Source organism: Sarcophilus harrisii, chromosome 4, assembly GCF_902635505.1.
Source record: "Sarcophilus harrisii chromosome 4, mSarHar1.11, whole genome shotgun sequence".
Lineage (NCBI taxonomy): Eukaryota > Metazoa > Chordata > Mammalia > Dasyuromorphia > Dasyuridae > Sarcophilus > Sarcophilus harrisii.
Window position 1 is genome coordinate 309,185,458 of NC_045429.1, and position 27,080 is coordinate 309,212,537.

Genomic DNA, 27,080 nt, shown 5'->3' on the forward strand with positions numbered 1-27,080 from the left:
ATGATATGAGTTTTTAAAGGGAACCAATCAATCAACAAGCATCTATTAAGTGCCTACTCTGTACCACGCACTGTGTTAGGTTCTGGGGATACAAAAAAAAGGAATGGACATAACTTGTTCCCCTGGCATGTATTTGTAATAAAACATGTTTAATAAACCTACTGATTGGGTTTGTGTTCTCTGTATTTCTCATAGCATCATTAATATATTAACTCTAGATTCACATATCTGGACAAACATTCTCTATGCCAAATGCTGGCTAGATCCAAAAAGAAGCACTGCAGATATCCACTAAGATTAGCTCTGCTTTGGCCTGCAGAGAGAGGCAAAGAGGTGGGATCCATGATCCTGCCCCATGTTCTTTCTTTCACCTTTTCTCTGGATAGCTCTTTTCATCTATAGCTGTGCCCCGAAACTGAGGCCTGAAGTCACCTTTGCAAAGGCTGCTTGGAATATTTCCATTCGAACATTCAGTTTCTTATTTCCATCCTGGTGGCCCAGTCTGTTGCTCTCCAAAAGTTCTCTAGGTCTCCAAATTCAGTCACTCAGTGCCTATGGAGCTCCAGGCCAGTTCACCATTGTTCCTAACCTCCCTTAATAGAGTTGGTGTTCTACATACATATAAGCTTGTTACTGTTCTTTTGTCATCTGCTCATAATTTTTCAACCCAAGTCCACTTGCGAGAGAGAAAAAGAAGAGAGGAAAAGAGGGAGAGAAAGAGAGAAAAAGAGAGAGAGAAACAGCAAAAGAGCCAGAGCCAGAGACAGTGACAGAGACAAAAGGAGACAGAGAGAAAGAAGAGAGAGAGAAGAAAGAGAGAGAGAGAAGAAAGAGAGACAGAGAGAGAGAGAGAGACAGAGAGACAGAGAGAGACAGAGAGACAGAGAGAGAGGGAGAGAGACACACACACACACACACACACACACACACAGAGAGAGAGAGAGAGAGAGAGAGAGAGAGAGAGAGAGAGAGAGAGAGACTGAGAGAACAGCTTTGGTTTTCTCTTCTCCATCACAGAAAGCAAGTGAAACACTGTTCTGAGGAGCAAAAGTGATTTCTGCAATAGCCCTCCATTATGTAAAGTGGAGACTTTTCAGTGGTTCTGGGTGCTATTAAATATAGGTCCATGGAAATCCCATTTGTCTATAAAGTTATGTTTTCAAAAGGAGATAATGGCTCAATTTTGTGTTCCAGAATCAATAAGATTGAGTTACCCTTGAAGGCTCAGGTAAGTACTTTTGCCTTCTTCTGAGGCTGACTAAACCTTAAGGCATTTGAACAACCTCCTTGCTTAAAATCAGCCTTCAGCTTCTGATTGCTGTTCATATTCCAATATCCCCAGGTCCTTATTTGTAAAAACCAGCACTTGATGTGTTTTGGAGATCAGGAAAAATTTTTTGTTTCATGTAGAGTTTTTTTCTTTTCTTTTCTTTTTTTTTTCTTTTTTCTCTTTTGGTCTGTTTGTTCTTTTAAGAATCTTCCTGTTTGATCAAAAGATCCATTGTAATAAGGAGATGAAAATTATTTTTAGGGGGAAGGAGATCTTGCACTCTCCTCACACAGGCGTGGTTCGCCGATTAATCATGCTGACGTGAAATCCTTCCTTCAGCTCCTTTTGCAGGAAGTTGTGAACTTGGAGGAAGCCAGCCTCTTGCTCTGGATTGTAGCTTGCTGCCGTGGTCACTTTCAGGGGTTCCCTGGATAGGGTGTACATGGAGATCTCCCCCATGGGGATGGAACTTGAGATCTTCATGCTGACAGGGGAGACATCCCTGGAAGGAGAAGCCTCTGTGGACTGGGAACTAGACCTGGACCTCCTCCTTCTATACCTGTAACTTGGCATTCTGGCATAAGGGGAAGAGGAAGAAGTCTTAAGGAACTCCCGTTTGGTCTTAAATCTTAACTCTTTATTTTTCTCAATGTAAATGTTTACAGCCAGGACGCCTATGGTCTCAGCCACAATAAAAGACAGAGCGCCAAAGTAAAAAGACCAACCATAGTTATAATGGTTTTTTTTGTCTTCATCTCTCTTGTCACTTGGGTCGCCTGCATTGCTGGAGATATAAACAATGATTCCAATGATGTTACTCAGACCTGAAAGGGAAAGAAGAAAGGAAGAATTCCAAATGTTGGAAACTAGAAATTGGACAATTAAGATGATTTGGGAAGTAATGAGGGAGGAATCATTTGGATGAGCAAGAGAGGTTCTAGACTAGCCCAGAGGAAACATGGATTTTAGCATCCTGTCCTTTTTGGCATGTCCCAAAATGTCCCACATAGACATAGTTTATCTGTTCTCTGTCTCCCTTTCCTTCTCCTTCTTACACCCTTAATTAGCATATCATATTTGCTTACTAAACCACCAAGAATCTTGGGTACTTATATTATTGGCCTTCCTTTGATACTTATACCATGTGTATGATTTTGGAGGTGGGAAAAGGAAGGCAAGTCTCTTTTCTTCTTTGAGCCTTAGTTTCCTTACCTGTAAGATGAGTCCTCAATAAATTACAAAGTTCTTTCTACAGTAAGTATCATATTCTATTATATATTTTCACTTTCCAAGGACATTTTCTTATAAGCCTCCTGATTGGTCCCCATCTCTCTAGCCATGCCATTATTTAGTCTGGATGCCCCTGAGCTAAATTCCTCTTCATAGGTTAAATCTCTCCAGCCTTCACAGTTAGGGCACCACAATACTTCTTAGCCATATGCATGAATCTGTCCAGTTTTGTTCCCATATTCTGCACTAATATATCCAGAATCTGTTGTTTTACCCTAGTTGAAAGTGATATGGCTATATACCTTAGATCTGATGATCTCTTCAAACTCTGCTACCTTCAAGATCCTAAGCTTAGAAAGTTTATTCTCTAAGGCAATCTCGTATCTTAATGCTCAACTTGTCCTTCACTCTTATCCTAATTGTTCATCCCTTGATCCTTTCTTTCATTCCCTCATTCATTTCCTTCACTCTGGCTGTTGTTGCCTCCAAATTCAGCTATCCTTCTGTAGTCTGATATTTTAATGATTCTTTAGCTAGTACTTTAGTATTTCTTGCCCATGACTTCACTATTCTTTTGACCTGTTAATATCTAAGACCCATTTTAATTTGGTGCCTCTATATCTTGGGTTGCTCATTAGAGCTGGAGAAGCCACGAGCTTTATATTCTTATAGCATTTTCAGGTGGATCATTACAGCTATTTGGCAACCCTTCTACTTTACTTTTAGATACTCAAGCTGTCTATACCTGATGTCTTTACTTCCTCATCACCCACTCTCTCCTGGATGCCTTTAAATCTAGCTTTTATCCCTATTACTTCATGTACATTGCTTTCTCAGAGGTCCCCTCATCACTAAACACAATGGATGTTTTCCCTCTCCTCATCCTTTTTGACTTCTATGCAACAACTGGCATTTTTAAATCCTCTCTGGTAATCTCACCTCTGTTTCCTAAAGGGAAACACACTATATCTCCTTCCTCCTTTCTAATTGATTTGTCTTTCAAGTGTCTCCAATCCTGTCTCCTCAGCATTTTTTAGTTCCTTACAGTGAGTGTTCTTACTTTAAGGTGTTGCCCTCAATCCTTTTCTCTGTCTGCACTCAAGATTCTTTCCCAACTTCATTCATCATCATGTTTTAACTCCTCTCACCTCTTCCCCCTACTTGTTTAAAGCCTAGCTCCTCCATGAAGCTTTTCTGTATCTTTTTGGTAAATAATGACCATTTCCCCTTCAGATTTAGATAGTACTTTGCTCTAACCCCTTATTATGTATTATTTTTATGTTATAGTTTATTGATGTATGTATTATATCCCTTATTAACTCTTAGCTTCATAAAGCTAGCAACCACATCTCATTTAAACTTCATATTATATATTATTATATATACATATTATATATTATTATATATACATTATATATATGTGTGTATTATATATACGTGTGTATTATATACATGTGTATTTTATATATATATGTATTATATATATTATGTATTATATATACATTATATATATATAATTTTGTCCCTGGCCCTGAGGCTGGTTATCTACTATGAATAATTACTGACTTTTTCACCAGCTCTGACCACATTCCTATTCTTGATCATATTCCTCAAAATTAATCATACTGGTAACATCGACCATACATTCCTCTACACAAACTAAAGTCTTTCTGCAAAAGATTATATAGCCTCAATTGTGGTCATATTACTCAGTGGTGACTTCATTTCTTAATCCTGACCATACACTTTTGTCCACTTATTGCTTTGGGTTATAGGGGGAGAGGAAAGGAGAGAAGGAAAAGGTAGAGAAAATAGAAGAGGAAGGAAAGAAGGGTGAGGAAGGGTGTTCAAGAAGCTACCATCAAGTTATAAGAAAGGGAGAAAAATTGTTTTCAAAAGGACATAATTGAACATTAATTTTTCTTTTCTCATTCTCTACCTCACCCCAATCCCACCTCCAACCCACTGACCAAGACCCACCCACATGAAATTATAGGATGGATTAAACCTCTGCTATAGAGTGGTTTAGGCAAGGGACATGGATCTGGAAATCAGGAGATGTATAGTACTAACTCAGCCACCAACCAGCCTTAAGATCTTGATAAATAATTTCAGTTCTCCTGGATCTTAGTCTCAATAAATGAGGAATCAATTATTTATTGAGTGAGTTTTTGAACACTCAATACCTTCTTTATATCTTGATTGGAAGAGTTATGAAGTTCAGTGAAATAGAATAGAATCCTAGAATGTGAGAGGGGTCCTCAGGATATATTTATTATTTTAACAAACATTTATTTAGTGCCAATTGTGTTCCACGTATTCTGTTAAGTTCAGCAGATACAAAGATAATAATGACACAACTTCAAGCCTAAATAAAGACATTTGTATTTTAGTGGGGGGAATATGTGTATAGAAATAAGTAAGTATTAAAAATATTCCAAGTGTTTTCCAGCAGTAAGGGAGAGAAGCAAAGGGAGGGAATAGACAGATAGAATCTATACCTATAGAGAAGTTAGGGATTCTAAGAGGAAGTGGTAAGGAAGGAGCATTGAGATTAGAAATGAAATAATTGTGTATTGGGAACAGTAAATAGTTCAGTGTGTGAAGGAGAGTGATAAACCCAGAAAAATATGGTGGAACCTGGATGTTAAAATAGCAGGACATTAGAATATTAGTGCTGAAATGGACCCCAGAACTCATGGAAATCCAACTTCTTTTAACTGATGAAAAAACTGAGTCCTAAGAATAGAAAGGGATTTCCCCATAGGTCATAAAGCTCATAACCTGGGATTAATACATGCAATAGATGAGAACATGTTTGAGTACTGTGATGTAATTTTTTTGTTAGGTTTTTATGGGATTTTGTACTGGGAGGATAGGGTGAGCTAGGGAACATTATGGAAGTGTTCAGTATAAAAAGATGTTGGTCTTATTTTAACTAAGTGAGCTGAGAAGCCACAAAAAGGTGCAGGTTGGCTCTGCCTGTCCCTGTACTTTCCCAGCTTTCTCTCAGTGGGGAAAAGGAACAGATGGAGAGAATATATTTACCTGCGGCAACAAATAGGATGCCTGCACTAAGGATGATGTTGTTCTTGCTGCTGTAAATTCTCCCGGCACCAATGCAGAGACCTCCCAGCAAAAGAAAAACAGTGCTGAGGATAGGAAACACACTGGAAGCCCTAACAATACCTGCAAGAAAGGATGAGAGAAAAGTCAGGAAGTAAAAGAAGAAAGAAGAGACATGAATTAAAGGGATTTTTTTTCCCAGACCTGGAGTAAAGTTGAGATCCATAGAGATGCTTTGGCTCCAGCGACTATTCTTTGAGTCAGAATTTTTCACCAGGGTCCCAGTTTCCCCATATATTAAATGGGAGGTCATCATACCTACCTTGGGTGTTTAGGGATAAAATAAGATAATATATTAAAAAATGTGTTGGCAATAAGTAGTATAAAAATGCAAGGGGGTAATTACCCAATATGCATTGAAAAAGATCTGTAACCTTATTAACATTGTTGGCAGGAAAACTAAGAGGGAAAGCAGAAGATGATTGCTTTTCCTTTCTACTCATTAAGGTTCCATTAAAAAAAAAAACTTTAATCATCTATCTGGGACTTGTAGGAAGATACTAGGTAAGTACACAAGCAAAGTATGGCTAACCATGACTCAAATGTTTTGAAGTTGAAGATATTAGATAACATAGTTCACCCATTCTCCTTGGTTTGGAAAAGAACTAGCCTCATCTATATAGTAAGAAACACATTATATTCCTTTCATCATACCATCCAATCTTTTGAAAGGAGAACATGACAATCAATAGGAGGAAAAGTCTAAGTTAAACATGTATAACTGGTGAGAAGATATGGGGCAAATGTGGGTTTTCCGAGAGTGAAGCATTGAGGTGAAAATGAAATCCCTGTTCAATAGTTCTACAGTAGTTCATATTTTAAGTTGTTGTTTTTGCTCTTCATTTCAAAGAGCATCAATGACATTTCAGGGTGATGTCTTGATTTGCCATCAGGGTGATGATTTAAGTGAAGAAAAGTTGCATGAAGTGGTCAACCTCATTTTCTCTTTCACGGTCATCAAAATCCAATGGCAAGATATAAAATAAGGAGATAGCATCTTCAATGTCTGATCAAGCTCTAAATCCCCCACAGTTCTTGCTTCAATTGTCTTTATGATCTTTGTAGCAAATTGTTCTCATCAACGCACGCTTGGGTTAGACATCCCCCTAACTTATCAACTATTGGTGACTCTCAATCTGATTTAACTCATCTGCTGAGATGATTTACTGTGGTGTGGCCACTGTGCATGACACAGCTCCTTGGAGCCACAGGTGGAGATGGGTGACAGATAGACACCAAAGGTAGATGAGCAACCCTTAAAAAGGCTCAGCAGGCCCTCACACCAGAGGTGCTAGTCCTCCCTGAATAGCCCAATATTTTAAATATTAACTTCCCAGAAGAGTAATAAAGGGGTCATGGGTTATGATTTCATGTTTTAAGTATTTGCCAATATGTACAAATATATGAGTCTTTTGTGTTTTAAACAATTCTTTATGGTGAAAGAAATAAATAGCAGTCCTTGATCCAATCTACTTTGTGTATATAATACCTTTTAAAAGAAGATATAATTAATCCCTTCTGTGGGAGATGTGAGCCAAACCTAAGCTTTAAAAGATTTTCCTTGTGCCTTCTTGACTAAATATGTAATGAACCAAAGAATGAAAGGGGAGAAATTTAAGAGAAAGGGGAGAAATTTAAGGGGAGAAAATTTCTCCCCTTCCCCAGTTCCCTAGGCTATAGTTTTTACACTTATGAAAAAGGTTTTCAATTTTATGCAGTTGAAATTATTCATTTAACTTTCTAGGATCACCTCTATGCCTTTAGTTAAAAATTCTTTCCCTAGACATAATTGTGAAAGTTATTTTCTCTTCTCTAATATGTTAATAAGACCTTTTATATTCAAGTCATGTCTCCATTTGAAGCTTATTATGGTATATGGTGTGAATTGTTGGTCTAAACTTATTATCTGCTGGACTTCTTTCCAATTTTCTCTATAGTTTTTGTCAAAAATTGAGCACTTATCCTTATGTTTATTAAATACTAGACACTATTATGTTCAATTCTAGGTCTTATGCACTTAACTTGTTTCAGTTATCAACTTTTCTCCTCTTTTAAGCAGTACCAAATTGTTCCATTAATTATTTTTTATAATACAGTAAGCTGATGCAGCAAGGGTCCTTTCATGCCTACTTTAAAAAAATATTTCTCTTGTGATTCTTGATCTTTTTTCTTTGGATTATTATTTTTTTAGTTCTATAAATTTACCCCTTGGTAATTTAATTCAAACGGCACTAAAACTGTAAACTAATTTAGGTGGTATAACTTTTATTACATTGGCATGGCCTAAACATGAATAATTAATGAGTCCAATCAGAGGCAGGGGGCCCGGGAGCAGAAGTAATTTGTCAGTGTGAGTTCCTGAGTTCCAGAGATGAATGATCTTCTAGGTAGAGGAAGTTTCTGGAGCCAATGAAATATAAGGAGCCAGCTTATTCAGGAGTGTTTTGTTTGAGTAATAGAATACCTTGGTGGTACAGTGGATAAACACTGGGCCTAGAGACCAGAAGGTCTGGATTCAAAGTTGGCCCAACACTTACTAGTTGTGTGACCTTGGGGATGTCACCTAACTTTGTTTGCCTTGGTTTCCTCACCTGTAAAATGAACTGGAGAGGAAAATATCTTTTTTTTCCCCTGAGGCAATTGGCATTATGTGACTTGCCCAGGGTCACACAGCTAGGAAGTGTTAAGTATCTGAGACCAGATCTGAACTCAGGTCCTCCTGACTTCACAGGGTTGGTGCTCTATCCACTGTTCCACCTAGCGGCCCCCAAGAGGAAAATATATTTTCCAAGAAAACCCCAAATGGGGTAATGAAGAGAAGGTATGACTAAAAAATGGCTGAACAGGCAATGTACTAAACATCTGGGTTTACTGTTTGGTCATGATTTTCAGGAAATCTAATGATTTTCAAATGATTTCTCATTCTATTTTCTAAGCTAGTTGTTTTTCATAGTAGATACCTCATTTCTTGTTTTCTCTTTCTGGTTATCCCATTTTTTAGAAGTGTCACAATTTGATTATTTCTTTTCTAAGCTTTTTTTTTTTTTAAATATTTTCATTCCTTAATTATTGTTTTAGCTCTTTTGGAAATCTTTCAGGTTTTTCTCCCTGCTATCCCTGCCATCTAGGAATTTTTATTTTTTTTTTTTTTTTTTTTGCTATTTACTCAAGCCTTCAGCTTTATTTCCTACATTTGGACTTTACCAGGACCAGCCTCTTCTCTCTCACACACATTTTTGGATAGTGTGGTTATCTAAATCTCATGTTCCATTGCAATCTTAGAGTGGAAGGACACTTAGGTCCAGCAATAGTTAAGATGCTATTAGCTTATGGCAATTTCAGATGGGATGACTGAGTCCCAGTTATTTTCCTTACTATAGTCCCTGATTGGTAAGCTATTAGAGGCCAGGACCTGATGCTTTAGTAGTCCTGTTTTTGGACTAAGAGCTGAATACAGAGCTGTGATTTACCTCTGCTCTTTACACATTCCTCTTTCCCTCTCCTTTTTCCTCTTCTTTCCCTCTCTCCATCTCCCTTTTTTTCCTCTCCTCCTTCTTCCACTCTTCCTCATTCCTCACCATGCGCTTTTTGCAAAAATAAAGCAGATATTTTGATGGACAATTATCAATAGTTATATTGCATTTAAAAGCTTGGAAGAGAAAATGCACATTTAAAAATAAAGACTAAGGTTTCCTTAATCCCAGAAGAAGCAGGGAATATGAAGTCAGTAGACACAATTACTGTTTCTCTTGGAGTAGAGCCTACTCCCTGATCACACTGGTTTCAGACCCCATTTCCTAGAAACTGCTGGCTTCAGCCAGTTTTGGTCTCCCAGGAAGGTGTGGGGCTTTGCACTCTACCTCTTGATGAAACCTGGGCCAGCCCTCCCTGGATATCACACCAATTTTTGCAATCATTAAGTGGCATCTGAAACATCTGCAGCTTTTGTGTTGTTTCTGATGTAGTCTTGGACTGGTTACAGTACTTCTCTGATGTTTGTTTTTGATTCTGTTAAATCTTTATTTCATATTGTACTCTTCTTAATTTTCCTGAAGTGTACTTCAGAGTACCTGGACTTGGCTGAGAGATCTACTATTGGCTTTCTTACAAATGCATAGAGATTTCCTCCTTAGTTGCCCTCTGGGGAGGTGTCACACTTATGCTAGAAAGGCAAGGGAGAAAAATACTTCCAGGGAACCCAGCAGATAGGGGTGTGGGGAGGGAGCAGGAGTTCCAGGGGTGAGAGCTGTAGTTTGGAACTGCAGAAAAAAAGGGAGAGGGAGCTTTGCTGCCTCTGAGATGTGCTAGAGCTCATCTCTCTATCTCCAGAAGAAGAAATAACCAAGCTCATACCTATAGAATCTTAGGAAAAAGTGGATGAGGAAAAAATGTATTGGAGGGGGTATTTTTGAAAGTTCTTTTCAGGCAACTGGGCTGGTTTGTATGTTTGTTTTTGAAAGGCAGAGTTTGGGGAAATCAATCAACCAAGCAAAAAGAAGTCAGCAGGACTAATAACTTGCTTTGGAGTGAGAGGAAGGAATTGTTCAGGGGATAGATGGACCAACCTATAATTTTCTGGATAGAAAATGATTTAATTTAATTTCCTCTCTCTTTTTAATAATAATGGCCTTTTATTTTAAATACATGCAAAGATAGTTTTAAACATTCACCATTGCAAAACTTTGTGTCCCAATTTTTTCTCTCTTCCTTCCTCTTTCCCTCCTCCCTACCCTGAACAGCAACTAATCCAATATAGGTTAAAAATGTTCAATTCTTATCAACATATTCCCACATTTGTCATACTACACAAGAAAAATCAGATCAGAAAGGGAAAAAATGAGAAAGGAAAAAAACAAGCAAACAACAACGACAACAACAAATGTGAAAATACTATGCTGTGATCCACATTCAGTCTTCCTAGTCCTCTCTCTAGATGCAGATGGCTCTCTCATTGCAATTCTATTGGAATTGGCCTGAATCACTTCATTGTTGAAAAGAGCCATGTCCATCACAGTTGATCATCATATAATCTTATTATTGAGCAGGGAGAAAAACCTGAAAGGTTTCCAAAAGAGCTAAAACAATAATTAAGGAATGAAAATATTAAAAAAAAAAAAAGCTTAGAAAAGAAATAATCAAATTGTGACACTTCTAAAAAAATGGGATAACCAGAAAGAGAAAACAAGAAATGAGGTATCTACTATGAAAAACAACTAGCTTAGAAAATAGAATGAGAAATCATTTGAAAATCATTAGATTTCCTGAAAATCATGACCAAACAGTAAACCCAGATGTTTATTGTTTCTTGCTTCTAGTTACCCCACTCAGCAGCGGTTCATGTAAGTCTTTCTAGGCTTTTTTGAAATCATTACCCTGATTCTCTATGTCAGATTGGAAATGTGACTAATAATAGCTTCCAAATGTTACTCCTGGAGGAAAGCACCTTGGTTTTGAAATTGGAGTGACTCAAGGTTTGAATTGCAATTCTGCCATTTACTACCTCAAGAGAACATGGCCACACTATTTCATTCCCTTGGGTTTTGACTGTTTCACCCATAAGATGAAGAAGGTGGATTAGAAATCTTCCAATATATCTTTTAGCTTAAAAATCTATGCTTCTATTCTAACAACCAGATGGCAAGCAAGATATTTTTTGTTGTCATTAAGTCATTTTTACAGTTGCATCTGCCTCTTTATGACCTCATTTGGTTTTTTTTTTTTTTGGCAGAGATAGCTTGCCTCAGGTTTGGGTGCTGTTTAAGTATATCTCTGGGGAAACTTCATTTTTTCTCCTTTGGGTAAGAGCTTCCCCATCATTATCTGACTCTTCTGGTACATAGATTTCTTTTGATTGCTGCTATTTGTCCTTCCTTCTTGAAGAAGACAATGGTATCAGAGAGGTCTCCATGACATGCAAGTGAATTGGATTTAAGGGAGGGAGGGCTGGGCAAGGTCACCTGTCTCACTTTCCCCTTCTGAGCCATCTGGATCCAGTAGTCAGATATAATTCAAGAGGGCTGGAGATGACCCTGAATGAAAAAGGAGATCTTTTTAAGCTAGGGTTTTCAACAGGTCTCAGTTTGACTGAGGCTGCACCTGTTCACTGATTAAAGAAGCCTGTGAAAGGAGCAAACTATCTGACCAAAAGTGGCTGTTCATTTCCAAATTGCAGGCTGCTTCTGGCATAATTTCCTTTGATTGAATAAAGAAAAGGAAAGTTTCTGGAAATATCTTGAGTTTGGATAATTTGGGTACTTTTCACCAGGCTTGTGATAGCTTAATTTGTTTCCCTACTTGATACTGTTTCATCTCTAAAATGGGTATTCTTTTTCTCTCTCCTTCTCTTTCTTCTTCTTCCTTCTCCCTTCTTCTTTCTACCTCCCTCCCTTTCTCTTTCCTCCCACTTCAATTTTCCCTCCCACTTTTAATTCCCTTCTCCCTCTTCTCTCTTCTTCTTCCCTCCCTCCTCTCTCTCCTATCTTCTTTTTTCTCTTAACTTTTCCTCTTTTCTTCTCTCATTTCCCTTCTCCCCTCTCCTCCCACTCACTCCAACTTCTACTACCCTTGTTTCTCTCCCTCTCCCTCTTCTTCTTCCCATTCTTCTCTTTTCCCTCTTCCTTTCCAGTCCCTTCCTTCCAACCCCCCACAAAACTATTTCTATATATGATCATTTAGTAAAAATGCAAGAAATTTTGGTTTTCTGTTGATCACCAGTTATATAACATTTAATGAATAAGAAAGTATGCATTTAGGATAAAAACAAGTTTTCCTAGCCTCAGAAGAAAGCAAATAGTTTAGTTCAAAGCTTCTTAAACTGTGGGTAATGACCCTATATGAGGTTGTGAAACTGAATGTGGGAGTCACAAAATTAAATTTATAATTGATTTGTAGACCTATTTTATATACCTACATATCTGGGATCACATAAAAACTTCTCAGGTGAAAAGGATTCGTGAGTAGAAAAAATTTTTAAAATCCTGGTTGCTCCAGAGGGAAGAGAGGAAAAGAAAGGGGAGGAAAGAATGAACTATCTCTCTTCTTAGTCCTCAGTCTATCAGAACTGAGTGTATATTTTGCCTAGATCATGGTTGTATAGCTAGGTATCGTCAGAAACAGGATTCAAAGTTAGGTTCTTCTAATTATTTTTCTCTCTCTCTGTTCTACTGTTAACAGAATCATTTACCACGTGATAGAAGAATCTTTCATTTAATTGCTTGGACAGTATCTTCTGATCTCAAAGGAACACAATCAGTCAGTTTATCATTTGGGGGATTTTTTTCTGTTATTTGGAATATTAGGAGAGGCAATGAAGATGGAGTGGTTAAAAGAGCTCTTGATATGGCACCAAGAGATCTTGGTTCAAAAGCTTTATTAGCAATGTGACATTGGGTAAGTTGCTTCATTTCTCTAAGTTTGTGTTTTCATTCAAATGTAGTACAACCTAATTCAAACTTACAGCTTGTGTTGAAAAACTAACCCAGATCTGAGTTACTCAGCAGATATGTACTCCAAACAAGCAGTCCCCACTGGTGTATTCTACCATTAAATTCATCCAGTTGGTACAATTAAAAAAGACATTAAAAGAATAATTATAAGAATAATTATAAAGAATAATTACAAGAATAAAAGAATAAGAATAAAGAATAATTGCAACAAAATATTACTATCAGACACGGGGAGTATAATACATAGCATCAGTAGGAAGTGCGTGCACACACACACATACACACATATTAGAAACGAGCACCTTAAGGCAATACAAATGGCCAAAATGATCCACTGTAGATCCCTATGATTTTTTTTTTTAGTAATTTTTTCATGTTGTTCCCTCAAGATGTAACTTCTCTGTGGACTTTGGGCTTGCATTTCTCTAGAATTCATCTGGATTCTCTGAGACTGTTCTATGAGCTACTTTGCTCTAAGAACCATTTAAGTAGAGTAAGTAGAGAAATCTCCCTCCCTCTGTCTTTCCCCCAAAAGATACAAGGGAAAAAACAAAATTCCCTTTCAAAAGCTGAGTAGCTCCCTTCTTCACTGTCAGGGAATAATACTCTGTTCTCATAGCTTGTTTGTGCTTTTAAAAGCCACTGGGGGCAAGGCTGAACCTTAATGCCAAGTTGACAGGAACTTCACACCTCTTAAAGGAGCAAATATGTGTGAACACTTTTTCACATTTCCTTTACACTGACCCATAAAAAAGTGAAAGGAATGAACCCTTTAAAATGTGCAAATATATCACTTAGGGTCTGAGCCACTCAAGGTTTTACTCTTTTTACAAACTGTGAATAGAACCATTCAAAGTCTAAAAGGAGTAAAATGCTAACACCTCACTTTTTTTTTCTTGTTCCTTACCACTTTTAACATTTATTCAAGAGTAGTCAGATCAATCTCCTCCACATAAAGAAAAAGACAATCATTTTTACACAGCCTATCTTCCTTACAGAGTGGCTGTGAAGGAAGTGCTTTATAAACTTTTAAAGCACTATATAAACACCAGCAATCATTATTGGCTTTGCTCTAAGGTTTTGGCTGTACTAAGAGTGGCACGTCAAAATAATCATATCAAAACAATTCATTAAATTGGATAGATTTGGACATTTTAAAGTTGGGTGAGCACCACCAGACAGAGCTGAAGCCTGTGCAATATCTGGAAGTTGGAAGAAAGCCCTGGATCCTGATGGTATTGATAGCAGGCTAGCTAATAGGAGAATGAAGCTAGTTTTGGAAAGAAATGCTTCCCCCCTCCAGAAAAAATTCCTCGCTTTATAAGGAACAGTCACTCCCACCTCATTTTTGAATTGTTATTCCACCATGAGCAACTGGAGATACTTAGAGGATTTTCTTTTGTGCACTATGTGATAGAAAATTACAATAAAAATCCAGTAGTATCTTGTTACCTTTTAAGTAGAAAATAAAGGTAAATGAAGGGGATTTGATCACTGAGTCATTTATAGCTGGCTGGCAAAAATATAGTCATGTTTTACCTGTTATTAATTATTTTTTTGTGAAAACAGGGTATCAGGTGAAAGACCATAGTTCCGTAGGGACATTACTGTTATACATGGACAGTTGTTAGGGAAACATTTTGAATAATTTGCCTGATGTTAGACAGGGTTTTGTCATAATATTTTAATGACTGTTTTGCAAAATGATCTTCCACTGCTTAATACAATGTCTGGCACATAGCAGGTATTTAATAATTGCTTGTTCACTTACTGCTGAACCTAATATTATAGGAAATGGGGTAGTTTCCTGGATTCCTAATGAACACTATCATGCATAGGACATATTATATATATGTATATATATAATATGAATATATAAGGAATATATCCTTGGACAGTGTACAATATGTAATGACATTCAGATATACATGGGCATGTATGGAACACCACTTCAAGAATACTTTATTCATAGACAATCAGTTCAGTAAATTATAACTTTTCCTGAATGTGAGGAAACAGGATATACAAGAAGATGAATTCCAAATGACCTGGATTGAAGTACTGGGAAACCTGCCAGGTATACACTCTCCTGCCCTAACTCTTTTAGTCACCACAAATATATCAGACCAATCACCCCTCCAGTCTTGTTCCTATAACCCTGAACAGCCAGGAATATTAGATGGAAATTGAGAGATTGTTTGGACCAATCCTTTCATTTTACAGTAGAAGAATCAAAAGATTGCTGTCAAATGAAGAGGTTGGCCCAGATAATCACTCATCCCTCAAATCTGATGACTCTAGGATTCTAAGATGGCTAATAAAAAGAGAAAAGAAGAAGGAATCAAAAAATTAGGCTGTCCAACTGCAGTGGGTGTCACCCTGAGTGGTAATTCTTGTCTTTCTGAACTACAGACTGAAGTATGTTACTCAGTTTACAAATCTTGATTACATGCCAAGTAAACTTTCCTATTTCTACTTCTGAGGGATGGAAAAAAATGGATCCCCATTGGGAAATAAGCTCTTACTAACCAACATCAACCACAAAAAGAGCTGAGGTATTTGGACAAATCCAATCCTCTGATCCCTCTCCCTTTCTCCCATCTTGCCCTTAAGTCCCCTTTTTTTTTTTTTTTTTTTTTTGTAAGATTCATTTTCCCCAAAGAGACTATTTAAGGAGACTATTTCCTTCTCAAATGAGCAGGGATTGCTAGGTTGCTGTCACTGTATTTTACTGGGGATAGTAGAGAAATCACTTCTGTAAGTCCTCCTTTTCATTTCTCCACCTCCCTTCCTCCATGATGCTGGAACTCTCTGGGAACTGAGTGAGTATCCAATAACTTTCAGTCTTTTTCCTGAAGAACTTAGCTCTCAGAGCTGCATCTCTCTATTGCACTATAGAATAAGTATAATGTGATATAAAATGGGGGTGTAACTTGAGCAAAGGGGTGATTCTCAAATCAGAGATAAGGAGAAATCAAATTTAGTTTCATTATTTTAAAAAGAAAGAAAAAGTAAAAGAAGGTTGGAGTTGCAAAGGTGGGGCTTCTTTTAAAATGTTCACCCAGAGGAAAGAAAATAGAGTGAAGGGGGGCAATTCCAGAACTAAAAGGGAAGGAAAAGGAAGCAAAGAAAGATTTTATTCAGGTTAAAAAAAATGGGAATTTTGTTTTAGAATATTCCCTAGGGGAAGGGAAATACATTGTTTGAAATATTGGCTAGTATATCACCAAAGCCAATTCAAGAGGTCAAGCTAGATTCAGTGTTCCGAACCTCCTACCACTGGAGTGCTGGATGTCCTTCCCTCCCAGTAAGTGGGTGTGGGTAGTGACTGAGCCTGGAGGATGGCATAAGATGGGCCCAGAAGAAGGGTGATTGATAGAATGATTTGGAAACCGTAGGAACCTAAGATAAGCTATTTGAGGCCTGAGGATAGAAGGAACATGACTCATCTTTTCCTGGTCTTTCAGACCCTCCATAAATGTTTATTGGTGAGAGTGAGAGGGGAGAAAAAAGGAAGGAGACTGAGCCAGAAGCTGCAAGGCTGACCTGATTGTTCACATTTCTGGGGCTCATAGAGGTTGGTTGTCTGGTCGGAGCTGCCCTGTCCCAGGGCTCCATGGGAACAATACTAACATTCTATGTCACTAGATGATTCATTGCAAAAATTCATTTTTTCCCTTTTTGGAAAAATTACCCCTAAGCAGGTGCAGAGGGCTTTTTGTTTTGTTTTGTTTTGTTTTGTTGTTTTTTGCTCAATTACTTTTGCTCAAAGGGGCCTAGTATTGATTCTCCATAAATGAGGCTGAATCTACTCTACCCTAAGGTATGCTGCTGAGAGAGAGACTACATGTGTGTGGACATTTTGTTGTGAAGACAGCAACATGACTTTTAGATGTTACCATGTTTTCCTTAATTTCTAGATTCTTTCTCTGCTGGTGTGCTCCCCTCCTCCTGTGACCTTCTAAAATTCTATTTTAATGATAAAAGATAAGGCAAGCAGTAGGATAGTGTCTACAGGTTGGATCAGAATGCATCATAAGTTACAGAAAACAGGGGATTAGATAGCCCATGCTTTCCTGCTTCTCTCCCTTCCTTCCTTCCTTCCTTCCTTCTTCCTCACTCCCTCCTTTTTTTTTTTACCTCCCTCCCTCTCTTACTTCCTCTTCCTCTCTTCCTTCATTCTTTCCTTCCTTCTTTCCCTCCCTCCTTCCTTCCTTCTTTCCTTTTCTTTTTCTTTTCTTTTTTTTTTGGACTAGGTGAAAGAGGAGATTTTTTGCCTCAATTGCTATCTAGCCTTAATGAAGTGCACCCTCAGTCAAAATGAGACCCATTAAAGACCTTAGCTTAAAAAGGCCAAAGTCTCCCATTGCATCCTGGATCATCTCCAATCATCCTGATCTCTATCTGGCCACTGGACCCCAGATGGCTCTGGAGGGGGAAGTGAAGTAAGTAACTTTGCACAGCCCTCCCTCAACTTAAATCCAATTCCCTTGAATGTCATAGCATCACTTCCTTGAAGTCATGGCCCTTTTTGAGAATGAAGGACAAACAACAATACTCTGGGAAAAAAGATGCCAACCTCTCAAAGCAACCACATAGATGGGTAAAGACTCAGGAACACAGCTAGTTGGATAGAAGTAGCCTACTCACTCAGCTGATGCTTTAAAAATATAGTAAACTGTCAAGGCCCTGGTACTATCAATGCTAAAAGAAAACAGAGTGGACTTCCTCATCACATTCCAAGGCAAAACTAAGATGGCGTTGTCCATTTGTCAATAAACATTTATAAAATGCCTCTTATGTGCCAGTCATCATACTAAGTGCTAGGGATTCAAACTGTTCTCTCTAAAGTTATCAATGATCTGTTATTATTATTATTATTTTTTTTTGCTGAGGCAATTGGAGTTAAGTGACTTGCCCAGGGTCACACAGCTAGGAAGTATTAAGTCAATGATCCAATCCCTCATTCTCCTAGATTTCTCTGAAGCCTTTGATCACTACTCCCAGATGCTCTCTTCTTTCTAGGTTTTCTGGTTCTTCTACTTATCTGACTACTTTTTCTCAGTCCCCTTTGCTGGATTCTCTTCCAGATCACTCCTTCTAAATGTAAATGTCCCACAGGGTTCTGTCCTGGATCCTCTTCTGTTCTCCCCAATATTACTTCATTTGGTAAAGGTCCCACAGATTTAATTACTATCTATAGTTGACAATTTTCAAATCTACCAGTCCTGCCCCGGTGTCTCTGTTGATCTCCAATCTCACATCATCAACTATTTTTCAATTATCTTGAACTAGATGTTCAGTAGTTATCTTAAACTCCTCATGTCCAAAACTGAACTCATTATCTTGTCCCCTAAACCCTCCCCATCTCCTATCTTTCCTATCACTAATAGAGGGCAATACCATCCTTTCAACTTCCCTCCTATTCAAGCTTTGCCAAGGATTGTCATCTTTGCAATATCTCTTAAATATGCCCTCTTCTCTCTCCTCCAACATTGCCACAGACCTCACATACTTGGTATATTGGTGGGTCTGTTTGCCTCAAGTTTCTCTCCATTCCCACCCAGTCACTAATCATTTATTTAAATCACAGATCCCACCCTGTCATCTCTCTACTCAGGAAAATCCAGTAGTTTCCTGTTGCTTTCAAGAGCAAATACAAAATCCTTTGCTTGGCATTCAAAGCTCTTTCCTATGTTCCCAATCTTCTTTCATCTCATTCTCTGTCACTCTTAAGGACAGGAACTGTCTTTTACCTCTTCTCCTATCCTCAGAACTTACCACAGTCCCTAGCCCAAAGAAAATACTTAATAAATACTAATCAGCTCATGGATTTAATTGCCATTTACAAAGAAATGTAAAAGACAATCCCTGCTCTCAAAGAGCTGACAATTTAATGGGGCAGACAACATTCCCACAACTCTTTATAAACAAGATATATATATAAGATAACTTGGAAATAACTAACAGAGGAAAGGCTAGTTGTTTACCTCAATCTATCCTCTACATAGTTGTTTAAGTGACACCCCTAAAAGTTCATATTTGACCATTTTGTTGTCTTGCTCAGTAAACTTATTTGTCTTCCTGTTGTCTTTAAGAACAAATACAAACTCCTCTGTTTGACACTTAGAAGTCTTTCCAACCTGGTTCCAACCTATTGATCCAAATTGTTTGCTCTTTTTGGTCCAGTCAATTTATTGTTCAGTTATTTAGTTGTGTCCAACTCTTCATGACTCCTTGGGCCATACTGTCCATAGGGTTTTCTTGGTTAGAGTGGTTTGCTATTTCTTTCTCTAGTAGATTAAGGCAAACAGAGGTAAAATGATTGTCCAGAATCACACAGCTAATAAAATAAATGTCTGAGGTCTGATTTGAATTCAGGTGTTCCTGATTCCAGACCCAATGCTCTACCCACTAAGCCACTTGGCTACCCTAGTCAAACAGGCATTCTTGCACTTCTTCCCTCAAGGCATTCCATTTCTCATTTTTTATGCACAGGCTCTTTCTCACTTCTCTGCCTAATTGCCACACCTACAGAATACCTTTCTCCATCATCCCAGCTTTCAGGACTTCCCTCTCATCCACTAGTTTTACACATATAGAAATTTAATTGTATATATTTATGAGAAGTAGCACGGCAGAGTGGATAGAGCTGATTTCAGAGCTCATTTCAGAGACATGAGTTTGGTTCTTCCCACGTGTATTAGTTGTTTGTATGTCATTATTTATCTCTTCTTCCTTTTTTAGGCAAATCTCCTTTGCAGAATAGGGAAGAAGTAACTGAGAAAGTGCTGTTCTCCATTGGTAGAGGGAATTTCCTTATGTGGGAATTTCCTCGGTCAATGAAGATCCCTAACTCTACCCTTTTTATATACTTATATAACAGTGTACGGAGACTGGAATAGAACATTATTCCTTCTTTCTGGTCCTCATTCTTATGTGGGTGTTCCTCACAGTTCTGACTTGAACTTGAAGAGAAGAGAGCTGACCTCTTCTATTCTTCCTCTGTATGATTTCATTTGGTGACCTCATCAGGTCATGGATTAAATTACCATTTTTATGTTGAGGATTTTCAAATCGACCAATTCTGCCCCACCTCTTTGCTGTTCTCCAAACAGGTGTCCCCAACTGCCCTTCAGATACCTCAAACTGAATGTCTTGTAGACATCTTAAATTAAACACGTCCAAAATTAACTCATTATCTTTCTCTCCAAATCTTCCCTGCTTCCTACCTTATTCCAGAGGGCAGTACCATCCTGCCAGGTCCTCAGGCTCACAACCTAGGAGTCATTTTTAAAATCCTCATTACATCTCACTCCCTATTCCAATCTATTGCTGAGGCCTCTCAATTCTTCCCTTCTCTTGGGTCACCATCCTTGATTGGATCCCCGACAGAATGAATTTCTGTGGATCTGCTCCAGGTGTGGAACAATAGGAAAGTTAATTTGCTTGAGAAGACAATTTTCCTTACTAAGTCTTCTTTCCCACCTTACTCTTGATTGTAGTAGAGGCAGTTATGGCAAAGATGGCAAGAGTGATACTTATTCCATTTCTCTCTTGAATGTGCAGAGAAGATGATGAATGCTCAGCCACTGGACAATGGGGGAGAGCAGGATGGTGTCAGTCTTAGCTGCTATGGGAATTTATATCTTCCAGTATGCGTTGATCTCCACTACCTCTCATTTGTCTATATTTATGAATTGTTTCTCCTGGCTAGATTGATTATAAGCTCTTTGAGGGCAGGTTTGTTGTTACTGTTCAATTGTTCAGTCACATCCGATTCTTTATGGCCGTACTGTCCATGGGGTTTTCTTGGCAAAGATATTGGAGTGTTTTGCCATTTCCTTCTCCAGTGAATTTAGACAAACAGAAATCAAGTGACTGTGCAGCTGGCATCTGAGGCTTTGTTTGAACTCAGGTTTTCCTGACTCTACACACCCAATGGCCAGCACAGAGTCACCCAGTTGCCTCTGGGTGGCAGGGTGGCAAGTACCTGGTAGAGAGCAGATACTTAATAAATGTTTGTTTGATTGATTGGTTGTAGGCCCTGGCATGTGCAAGACTGACTTTTCTAATTAGGGAGGCATATAACCCAGTCACTTGACTTCAGTAACCCCTGATCCCTTAACATCTCACTGTCAGTACAAATAAATTTTTATAAACTATGCTTTTCCAAAACAGAAAAATAATGGGGGAGTATAAAAGAGATAGACTTTAAGACATGACCACACTGGAACCTGGATTTATCACATGAAAAAAATCATGATTTAGGAACTGGAAGGAACCTTAGAGACCATTGAAAGATGGCTGAGTTTGGAACTCAGATTCTTGGGTTCTAATCATGGCTCTGCTCCTCACTGCTAGTGTGAGCAAGTCCATTTGTCTAGACCTCAGTTTTCTCAAGAGTAAAATGAAGGGTTTGAACTAGATAGAATTAAATTTGCTTCTTGCTCATTCTAAATGTATGTTAATCTGATCTTTCATTTCACAGATAAGAAAATGGAAACAAGGAGATTAATCAACTTGTCCAAGGCTATATGGCTGCTAAATTGAGAAAGTGGGAGTCAAATCCACTCTTCAAATCCATTCAAGCCAGCAATGCCCTTTCCTACATCTTGGAAGAAGAGTTAGGATCCCTGGCTTCTTTAAAGCGCAGCTCACATACCCCCTCCTACATGAGATTTTTCCTATGCCATTAGTTACTTGCACTCTGAAACTGGCACCTTAATGAAATCATATTACTTTGTACATATTAGAAATGTATCTCTACCCCTTTCCCTTATAGATGTTAAGAGTTTTGTCTTTTTATCTCAAGTGCTTGGTCCAATGTCTTCGTATAGCAAGGACTTTATAAATGTTTTTTTAATTGGATTGAACTGAAAAGTTGGTATATCTTTCCTCCAAACTGCCTCTTCCCACATCCCTCCCCCTCAACAGAATTGGATTTTTGTACTTACGCAGAAGATATTCTGAGCTGTCATGGTCATAATCATTGTCTTCTGGAAAGTGGTTGATCCGGAAACAATGACCTTTATAGATCCCTAAAAAGAACAGAAAGAGGTCATTTTAATATGCTGCAGAGTGAATGAATGTCTCAGTAATTTGTGTGTGTTTTAAGTAAAACCTGCTCCAGAAAAAGCACAAATGCATTTTGCCAACCATAAAAATACCTAGCATCTACTCCTCTGGTCAGATCCCAAGCGGTTATTAATCAGAGATGTAGTGTTGACTTTGGATCTTCCTTATAAATAGGGGATGGTGAGAAGGGAGTAGTGGTCGTGGTGATGTATGATTAATCAATCCAATACCTCATTCATCTCAGACTATTCATGACTCTTTTTAGGGTTTTCTAGAAAAGATAATGGAGTGGTTTGGCATTTCCTTCTCTAAATCATTTTAAAGACAAGGAACTGTTGCAAACAAATGTAATAAGTTGTAAACAAGTAACAAGTTAACAAGTTAATTTAATAAATGATTTCCCCAGGATCACACAATTAGCATGTATCTGAGACCACACTTCAATGGGTCCGGGACAGGGCTCTTCTGGGAGCTTTATGTTCAATTTTTCCAACCCAGGCTGGCTGTCTACTATTCCTGATTGGCTCAAGAGATGCCCTAAGCACCTGAGACAGTGCTAAGTATATATTATAAAATAATATATTTGTGATTTGCAAACATTAAAGTGTCATATAAATGTTATTATAATAAGTGGAATGGGTTCAGTGACTTTTGGCATCCATCAGAACATGAAGCTACAAGTATTTGTTGATAAGATTAATTTAGTGTTTCTCCAGAGCTTTCCTTGGAGCAGAAGTCCATTCCTCTCATAATTAACTCTCATGTCTGACTTTTATTCATCCCAACAGAGAATGGGGTGAAAGGAAGGAGAAATCTCTCTTAGTGGCAGACTGAGCATCTGACATCTGTAAATGTTACCTCTCTCTCTCTCTCTCTCTCTCTCTCTCTCTCTCTCTCTCTCTCTCTCTCTCTCTCTCTCCCTCTCTCTCTCTCTTTGCTTAATAGTATTTTTTTCCAATTATATGTTGATAGTTTTCAACATTTATCTTTGTAAGATTTTGAGTTCCAAATTTTGCTCCTTCTCTCCTTTTCCTCTACTTTTTCCAGGACAGCAAACAATCTGATATAGGTTTCACATATTCAATTATGTTAAAGATATTTCCACACTAGTCACATTGTAAAAGAAGGTTCAGAACAAAAGGAGAAAACTATGAGAAAGAAAAAAAAATCTGTGAAGATAGTATACTTTTATCTGCATTCAGACTCCGTAGTTCTTTCTCTGGATGTCATCAACATTTTCCATCATAAGACCCTTGGAATTGTTCTGGATTAATCAATTTGTGATGCTGTGAAGTGCTGTCTATGATAGTTGATCATCATACAGTGTTGCTGTATAACTGTTCTCTCTTTAAACAATATTTGGGATTTTCTTGTTATATGTTTGAAATAATTAAACCAGAGAGCTATTAAATCTGTGCCAATTTTGCTTATTTGAAATGAATGTAGGGAGACTGGAAGAGAAGGGGCAAACCTAAAAGAGCAAGAGATGTAAAATATTGAATTTTTATAAACTCAATTTAGATTTTGCCAGTGCAATTTGACTAGAGTTTTAGAGGCAAAAAATAAAAGAGAGCGAGATGGTGAGGGAGGAAGAGGGAAAAGGAGACAGAGAGAGAGAGAGAGAGAGAGAGAGAGAGAGAGAGAGAGAGAGAGAGAATTACTGTTGTCAAACTTTGAAAAAGAACTGAATTCAACTTCAATTCAATTTCAACTTCAGTTGAATGACATGAAACACAGACCCAATTCCTCCCCCCCTCTTTTTTTTTTTTAAAGATAAGGTGGGGTAAATTTTTAAAATTAAATATTATTTCTTTCTATTGGTAACAATCTATTTACTCTTCCTTCACACCTGGGGAGGGGGAATTTGGGAATGGTGAAACCTTTGTAACAAATATTCATAGTTGAGCAAAAAAATTTCCACATTGACCGAGTCCAGAAATATGTGTCATTTTGTAGTCTGAGACCAATACCTCCCTGTTAGGAGGTGGGTAGCACTGGTCCTCTGGATTTTATGGTTGTTCAGTGTTCTTAGGTTTTAAAAAAAATTGTCTTTACAGTGGTATATCATTATATAAATAGTTCGCCTGGTTCTCCTCACTTCATGCTGCATTAGTTTATATAATTCTTCTCTGGTTCCTTTGAAACTGTCCTTTTCATCATTCTTACAGCATAATCATATTTTATTATGTTCATATGCTGTCATTTATATTCAGCTATTCCTTAATTGATGAGTACCCCCTCAGCTTCCAGATCTTTGCCACTACACAAAAAGGACTGTTTTAAATATTTCTGTTTAGAGCTAAACGATTGGAAAAAACATCAATTGTCATGAGTAAATGGAGACAATATAATAAAAAATTTGATAATGTTGCCTAAACTAATTTACTTATTCAGTTCCATGTCAATCAAATTAACAAAAAAGCATTTCATAGAGCTAGAAAAGATAACCAAATTCATCTGGGAGAACAAGAAATCAAGCATATCAAGGGAAGAAATAAGAAAAATGCAAAGGAAGGTGGTCTAGCAGTACCAGACCCCAGACTATATTTTAAAGCAAATCAGTTTGATAACTATTAGATCCCTAAATAAATTAGGCACATAAGACACAGTGGCAAATGATCATAATAACCTAGTGTTTGATAAACCCAAAGCCCCCAGTCTTTAAGATAACTCACTAACTGACAAAAACCACTGAGTAAATTGGAAAACACTATGTCAAAAACTAGGTACAGACCAATATCTTAAACTGTGTATCAAGAAAAGGTCAAAAAAAAATACATGATTTGGTCATAAAAGGTGATATCTAAACAAATTAGGAGAATAAAGAATAGTGTGCCTGTAAGATCTATGGAATATGGAAGAATTTATGACCACTGTCCATGAGACAGCTTCTTGGAACCACAGGTAAGTTGGGTGACAAGTGGACACCAAAGGTTTAGGATAAGCAGCCCTAGAAAGGGCTTACTAAGCCCTCACATCAACAATGCTCCCTTCAATCTTCCTTGCTCAACAGCACCATAAATTATGCTTATATGTGAACATACTGTGTCATACTTATATGTGAACATAGTGTGATAGAAATTAAAGCTGAAGGCAGTGACAATTTATATTTTGTCTTTGTGTTCTTAGCACCTCTTGTGGGGCTCAGGACAAAGGAAGAACTTAATAAATGCTTGTGGAGATAAAGCAGACTATCACAACTTATTATAATGTAAATTAGGGGAAATAATGTAAAAGTCTTTGGGTTTAGGGTTCCTTTCCTCATTTGTAAAATGGTAATATCCTATCTACCTGACAGGAGGGAGCACAAAAAATAAATGAGATGACAGATGTGAAAGTAGTTTGTGAACTACATAGTCTTATGCAGATATAATGTATTGCTAATAAATTATTATTTTCTTATAGTATATAGTATATGATATATATGCTTCTGGAGGACAGGGACTACTTGATTTTTTTTTTTGTTTCTGTAATGCTATCTCCAGCACTAGTTCAGTATGTAACATATATAGCTCAGGGGCTTAATACATGCTTGCTGAATTATGTTGAATAAATACCAGAATACATTATATTTTGCACAGTTCTCACCCCCATTCCCATAGTTGCCTCAATCTGTAGCCCAGAGTTCTATCATGATAATGAACATAAGCCAGATGAGTGAGGATGTTTTGCATTGGCCCCAGCATTTTACATTTACGAATAGATCTTTGTAAAAATTTAATCAGCTCACTGAGAACCTTGACCCTCACTTTCCCAGCAAGATGCAACATGGGTCAGACAATGAATGGCCACAACAGTGTTTCATCCTCCTTTTGCCAAACGTGATACTTGCTTAGGTTTATCGACCACAAAGGGCCACCCGTCTTCAATAGCTTCTGTAAGACAGTCCATATTGACCTTAACTAGCCAGTAATCCATCTAGCCAGAGTACTGACCCCCGTGTGGACTAGGTGAGATCTTTAATGGAATCTGATCTCTCTCGGCACAGCTCCGAGAGGCACTTAGAGTTTGCCATAATTGGGAGAGGCAGCTAATGAGCACATCTCTCTTTCCGCCCTGATTTCCCAATTATCGGGTTTCAGCTGACCTCACCAGTCTTATTCCCTTCTTTTGTTCAGGCCCCATAGGCTTTCACAGATTCTAAGTGACTCTCAGAGTCATTTGATAAGCAGAGAGTTGAATTGTTTGAAACCATCCATATTTTCTACGTGGCCAAAAGCTGCCGGACTCAGAGAGTTTCAGGGCTCACCGTCAGGCAGGGATGTTGTTGGATTTAATGGAGAAGCAAATTGGGCAGTTGGAAAAGACCACAACAGAAGTGTTCTCACTTCCTAATCCTGAGAATTACCCTCGGTGTTCATGATTCCACTTTTCCTTTTCATGCCTTCGTGGGGGCTATTTGACCCTCGTGCCTTCGATTGAATCTCTTTACCTTGCCTTTTGGTGATCTCTAGCTTCTTTCAAATTCAGCTTTAATTTCACCTCCATGAAGCCATTCATGACCACCCCAGCTGCCAGTGCTCTCCTCACCCCAAATGCAGCAAGGTGGCTAGTTATGAGCTTGTCTTGAAGGAGGGAATATCTCTGACCCCTGATAGTTGTTTAATAGATGAGTCATGTGAACTTCAATCTTCCTGGAAACCCTCAAGGACTTTATAAAGGGGGGCACTTTCTGATATGCATGGATAAAAGTAATGCCCTTACTGAGAGTTTCTTACCACAGAGAATTCACCAGGCAACTAGAGCACACTAGATAGAGTCTTGACCTGTAAACTGCATTGCAAACCTTAAAGCACAAAACCAAACATTTTGTGTATATATATATATATAGCATATATGTATGTAGGTGTATTTATACATACACACATATGGATGTGTGCATAAGTAGCTAGGTAATATAGTGGGTAGAGCACTGGGCCTGCAGTCCACAA

The 27,080-nt window shown here is 38.0% G+C and overlaps 1 protein-coding gene across 1 annotated transcript in view; it reads right to left on the minus strand.

The window, feature by feature from the left end:
• Nucleotides 1-951: 951 nt before the first annotated feature.
• Nucleotides 952-27,080, minus strand: part of CACNG4 (calcium voltage-gated channel auxiliary subunit gamma 4) — a 102,895-nt gene continuing 76,766 nt past the window's right edge. The window contains exons 2-4 of the mRNA XM_031965667.1: nt 22,029-22,112; nt 5,549-5,689; nt 952-2,094 (exon numbers count right to left, since the gene is read on the minus strand). Of these exons, the coding sequence (XP_031821527.1) occupies nt 1,556-2,094; nt 5,549-5,689; nt 22,029-22,112 (764 nt within the window). The 3' untranslated portion in view covers nt 952-1,555. The remainder of the gene's footprint in view (nt 2,095-5,548; nt 5,690-22,028; nt 22,113-27,080) is intronic.